The sequence below is a fragment of the Branchiostoma lanceolatum genome, chromosome 7, assembly GCF_035083965.1.
Source record: "Branchiostoma lanceolatum isolate klBraLanc5 chromosome 7, klBraLanc5.hap2, whole genome shotgun sequence".
NCBI classification, from domain to species: domain Eukaryota; kingdom Metazoa; phylum Chordata; class Leptocardii; order Amphioxiformes; family Branchiostomatidae; genus Branchiostoma; species Branchiostoma lanceolatum.
The window spans coordinates 22,094,519-22,100,697 of record NC_089728.1 but is presented as its reverse complement, the minus strand read 5'-3'; the positions used below and the strand labels follow the sequence as shown (position 1 = coordinate 22,100,697).

At 41.3% G+C, this 6,179-nt stretch overlaps 1 protein-coding gene across 1 annotated transcript; it reads right to left on the bottom strand.

The window, feature by feature from the left end:
* Positions 1-4,184: 4,184 nt before the first annotated feature.
* Positions 4,185-4,928, bottom strand: LOC136438728 (uncharacterized). The gene has a single exon (XM_066433641.1). The coding sequence runs from the start codon at positions 4,926-4,928 to the stop codon at positions 4,185-4,187; it is 744 nt and encodes a 247-aa protein (XP_066289738.1).
* Between the last annotated feature and the right edge of the window lie 1,251 nt (positions 4,929-6,179).

Genomic DNA, 6,179 nt, shown 5'->3' with positions numbered 1-6,179 from the left:
ACTTAACTGCGGAATAGCGTGTGCTAGGACAACCAAACTTAGTGACTTCTCCTAGAATCTAGTTGGCAAGATTCTCATAGCACTTGTATAACTTTTTTTGTGTGTTGCCATGACAACAGCTTTTTGATTGGCATATTTTACAAAATTAACTAATTTGGTTTAAACAATGAGGTTTCCTTGCTCGACCACATTTGCTTTCCTATATTTAAACATAATTTATAATCTATTCTAATTTTCATATTTTAATATGCATAGATTTTAAATTTGATGACGTCATCGGTCAAAAGCCAAGATGGTGGACCATACTAATAGCATAGGTATAAACAAGCTTTTTCCCCTTCAAATTCGTCACTACCTGGTATTTTCTTAATCAAAATCCTTTAGATTAACGTTTCTAGTCTATTCTAACTGTGTTTTGGGTTATAAGTTTAAAAGATGTATTTTAAAACTTTAAACATTGCCGATCTAAGATGGTGGATCCCAAGGGAAATTGCTAACTGCCTTATTTGGTGGCGTGTCTTGGTGGCCAGAAGGTTGTTAATCACCAGAAGGTCACCAGGTTCTTAAATCGCCAGTCGACCGTATTTTTGCAACTAAAAACCTACCATGTTACATTGGATGGGGATTAAAAGCAGCATCACACTGTTAACGACTGTCAGCCGAAAGAAGGTCGTCAAATTTCAAATTGCCTAGAAATTTATCCTATCACATAGCAAGATGTGACAGGATACCTGCGCCTGATCTCGTCACCATCTGCTGTGGATACATTAGACCCACGGCACGAAAAGGGATATTTAAGCAAAGTTTCCGAAATACGTATCAAGACCTTAAACACGGCAAAATATTTCGGGAAGCTTTCAGATTCCATAAAGGTAACTGAAAGAGAAATCTAACCTTTCCGGACGATTTAGGCATGTGTAAATGTGACTTAAAATACCGGGTATATTTACGTATGTTTTACATGTGTATTTAAAGATGCCGTACAGATAAGATTGTATGTTCCAGAACGTTTTCGGAACTGCTGTACTTTCCTTTTCATAACAGTAGTACAGTTTTATGCTATAACTGAAAATATCGTGTTTCTCTATTAAGTTCTATATATTTATCACACTTCCCGCGGCTCAGGCAGACACAGCGATCTTTTATTTTCGCTGGCTTCTCAAAAAACATACATCTTTCCTACTTCTTTAAAAAGAATAACATTAGCCTAGTAAGACATCAAAGTCCCGTTTTCCTATAGGAAAAGTTGTGTTTCAATGTTTTATTTTTCATTGTGAAGTTTTTCCTGTATAACTGTCGAAAAGTATTTTTCTAAATTAGGTGCCGTCTTGTAAACACTTACATGGACGCGACTGTGTACAGAAATCTTAGTCGATATTGTTTCAAAGGCTTCTACTAAAACAAACGGCATCTTTCCTACTCCTATACAAAACATGTACAACAAGCGACCGAGACCTTGCTCCCTAAGCTTATATGACCCGTTTACCTATAGGAAAATGTTGCGTTTAAACAAACGGCATATTTCCTACTTCTATAAACATCATATACAACTAGAAAGGCAACATTTGCGAGCAAATACAGCATGTTTAGCCATACTCCTCGCCATGCAAAAATGGACTCTCTCAAAATAACAATGGACCATTCTAAAATACTTCCACTAAAAAAAATGGATCAAAATTGAGTTTAAAAACAATTATCAGTCTCGCCATACAGGAATGGAGTCTTCCAGTAGCACATCAACACAATATGGACCAGTCCAAAACCATATCCACTTATTAATTAACAAATACACTTCTGCTAACAAATGGACTTTTTCATAATCATTCCAGCTCAAAATTGAAAGAAATAATTACAGAATCCTCCCCTTGCAAGAATGGGATATTCCGTGCCATCTCCATGTAAACTACACCAGTGGAAAAATATCCGCTGAAAATTACACTCTTGCGCATAATCAACCCAGTTCAAAATTGAATGAAAAAGGTCAACCCCAGGGAAGAATGAAGTTTTCCATAGTATACATAATGATGTATATGAAGATTGGACAGGAGAAGAAGGAAATGACCAAAAACAACATATTTCAGCGATAGTATGGGTGAAATATAAAAATGTGACACCCCTTTGTTTGAATGCATGATTCAATAGTATACACTTTGGGTTGAAAATAACGAAACCAAAAAATTCTTTGTTTAAAAAATCGTTTTGAAAGGCTGTATGGCAAACATTTGAATGAGGGCCTGTGTACATGCCAAATTTCACATTATTTTGGTCTAATACATGTAGGAACTGGAGATGTGTATCTTTTTTCAAAAAAGAGTGAACAAAGCCATGTAATCACATGTCCTAGGGATTCCCATACCATATTTGGCATGAATACTAGCCTACACCTGCGCCAGAAATGCAAGATAATTAGATTAGCTCAATTGACCAATCAGGTGGTCGCAAGGCTCACAGGCATGCAAGGCCAGGTGCAAGGCACTTGGGGTCACTGACCTTTAGGTCATATGTAGTATTGAAAGTGACAGAAGTGGCAAATACTGTCAAGAAAGCCCAAAATAAATCGTTTCGAAGATATGTATGCCAAAAATGGGAATGTAGTCCTTTAAATATTTGTTCAAGCCACATATACAGCAAATTTCAGGTCATTCGGTTGAAATACCAGGGCGCAGGAGGCCAAGATATGCTAAAAATAGCCTAAAAACTCAATAAAATCACTTTCAAGGTCAATATGAAAAAAAGGAAAAAAACGCACATTGGTTTTTGCCTACATTACCTCTGTACCAAATTTCAGGTCATTTGGTCAAAAAATGACAGAGATAAATCGATTTGAAGATTTGACAGGAGGAGGAGGAGGAGAAGAAACATGAGTAAAAACAATATGTTTAGCCATACTAGGTATGGCTAAACATAGCAAGCGGCCGAGACCTTGCTCCCTAAGCTTATATGACTCGGCCCGTTTACCCATAGGAAATGTTGCGTTTTCAACAAACGGCATCTTTCCTACTTCCATAAACAACATATACAACAAGCGACCGAGATCTTGCTCCCTAAGCTTATATGACCCGTTTACCTATAGGAAATGTTGCTTTTTAAACAAACGGCATCTTTCCTACTTCTATAAACATCATATAAAACAAGCGGCCGAGACCTTGCTCCCTAAGCTTATATGACCCGTTTACCTATATGAAATATTGCGTTTTAAACAAACGGCATCTTTCTTCTTCTATAAACAACTTATATACAACAAGCGCCCGAGACATTGCTCCCTAAGCTTATATTAACTGTCGAAAAGTATTTCTCTAAATTAGGTGCCGTCTCGTACACAATTACATGGGCGCGACTGTGTACAGAAATTTTTGTCGATATTGTTTCAAAGGCTTCTATCAAAACAAACGGCATCTTTCCTACTCCTATACACAACATATACAACAAGCGGCCGAGACCTTGCTCCCTAAACTTATATGACCCGTTTACCTGTAGGAAATGTTGCTTTTTAAACAAACGGCATCTTTCCTACTTCTATAAACATCATATACAACAAGCGGCCGAGACCTTGCTCCCTAAGCTTATATGACCCGTTTACCTATATGAAATATTGTGTTTTAAACAAACGGCATCTTTCCTACTTCTATAAACAACATATACAACAAGCGGCCGAGACCTTGCTCCCTAAGCTTATATGACCCGTTTACCTATAGAAAATGTTGCGTTTTAAACAAACGGAATCTTTCCTACTTCTATTAACAACATATACAACAAGCGGCTGAGATCTTGCTCCCTAAGCTTATATGACCCGTGTTGCTTTATCCTTAGTGACTCATGAGGCGGAGACCGTAGATGCTGCTATAACCTTGTATTCTAGTCTTGGGTTAGTAGTGTACATTGACGTGTGCTCAGCTCCAGTTCGGGTAGAGAAGAGATCGTATTACTTAAAGCTGTCTTTCTTAGAGCACTCCTTATTTCATATTCATGGTGGGCTATTCTAAGTCACATAAGTAGAGGGGGTGCTAACAGCTATCTTACTTCTTGTAACATCCCCTTTCTTTCATAAAAGATGTTAGTTTCTTTTATCTTTATCTAGCATGCATTATCACAAAACTTCTGTCATGCATTATCAACTGAAATTCTAGCAGTGTCCATCATCCGTGTTCATTGTCCATTTTCACAGTTCATGATCATAGTCCGTTTCACAGGTTCATCTTGTCTGGTGGTTTTACAGCTCTGCCTGATCGTGTTATGTATGGCGTTGCAGACGTTGTCGCTGTCGTTGGTTCTGCTGTTGACGTTGTCGCTGTCGTTGGCTCTGCAGTCGACGCTGGCGTTGTCGCCGTCGTTTGTTCTTCCTCTGTTGAGGGTGTTGTTGGAGCTTCTGCCGTCTCTCGAATGTGTTTTCGGTTCCTCCTGTACTTGGCTCCGTCAACTTCTACTTCGTAGGATTTCGGCGAAACACGTTGCACGCATGTGCCGTACTTCCACTCTGCTGTCTTCTGATTTGGTGTTGTTTCAACACGCACTGGTTGACCTGGGTGTAGTGGTGGAAGGTTTCTTGTTCCTCTGTCGAAGTACACTTTTGACCTGGCCTTTCTCTTTGTAATGCTGCTGGGTACATTCTGTACCACTTCTGGTTTCAGCGCTTGCTTGGTGATTGGGACTTGTGTTCTGGTCCTTCTTGACATAAGTCGCTGTGCAGGAGTGCTATCTTCTCCTTGCGTTGGTGTGTTTCTCCAACCTAAGATTGCTAACCAGGGATCTTGTCGGTCTGCCTCTGCTTTCTTTAGCAGGGTTTTTGCAATTTTCACCGATGACTCAGCTTTTCCGTTCGACTGGCTGTGGTAGGGTGATGTTGTTATATGCTTGAATTCCCATGTCTTCGCGAATCTTTTGAATTCTTCTGATGCGAACTGTGGTCCATTGTCTGTGACCACTTCCATCGGTACACCATGTCTGCTAAAGTTTTCCTTGGTCTTCTGAATGACATTCCTCGCTGTGGTGTTCTGTTAGAGTTCATCCATCTCCCAAACGTCGGTGTAATGATCCACTGTCACTAGATAGTGTCGGTCTCCGAATGTCATAAGATCCATTGATACCCGGCTCCACGGTGTGGGTGGTACTGGGTGTGATAGGAGTGGCTCTCTTTGCTGTTTTGGTTCGTAGGTGTTGCATATGTCGCAACATTTGACCTTCTCTCTGATCTGGTTGCTCATGCCTGGCCAGAAGAGGCTTTCTCTTGCTCTTCTTTTGCATGACTCCATGCCTTGATGGCTTGAATGAGTCTTTCTCACCATCTCTTCTCTCAGGCTGGATGGGATCACGATCGCTGCTCCCTTGTAGATGATGTCTTCATCCACGGTGAGTTGATCTCTGAAGTTGAAGTAGTCTCGGACCTCTTTCTTCACTTGGGTCCGGTACTCGGGCCATCCTGACTGGATTAACTTCTTCAACTCTTGCATGTTTCCATCGTGCTTGGTGTGTCGACGTATTTCTTCAATCGTCATGTCTGACACATTGAGATATTCCGCTGGCTTCACTTCTTGGATTTCCTGATCTTCGAGTCGTGCCGCTCTTATCTGGAGTATGTCGTACTCGTCTCTGGGCTCTGGACTCTGTGTCTTCAGGTATGCTCTTGATAGCGTGTCAGCTATATGCATGTCGGTGCCTTTCCTGTACTTGACATTCAGGTTGTATTTCTGCAATCGCAGGAGCATTCTTTGCAGCCTCTTCGGCGCATCGAGGAGAGGCTTCTTGTGGATCACTTCCAGCGGTTTGTGATCACTTTGTACATTAACCACGTCTCTGCCATGTATGTATTGATTAAACTTCTGTGAAGCAAAGACGATGGCTAGGCACTCCTTCTCATTGTGCATAATTCTGCTCAGTTCTGCTTAGAGATCTCGACGCATAGGCCACCGGACGGCCTTCCTGCAGGAGCGCCGCTCCGAGACCCTTTTCGCTTGCGTCGCACTGAATGGTGACCTCCTTCTCGATGTCGTAATACTGTAACATTGGCTGTGACGTGAGGAGCCTCTTCACGTCCTCCATTGCTGCTGTATGCTGCGGCAGCCATGCCCAGACGGCATCCTTGTCTGTCAACCTTCGTAATGGCTCGCACACATCGGACAAGTGTGGCATGAACTTTGCAAGGTAATTGGTCATACCCAGAAACCGCTGAACTGCCCGCACGT

Excerpts from the sequence above, each read along its gene's own strand:
- LOC136438728 (XM_066433641.1), bottom strand. The coding sequence starts at position 4,928 with ATGGAAGTGGTCACAGACAATGGACCACAGTTCGCATCAGAAGAATTC.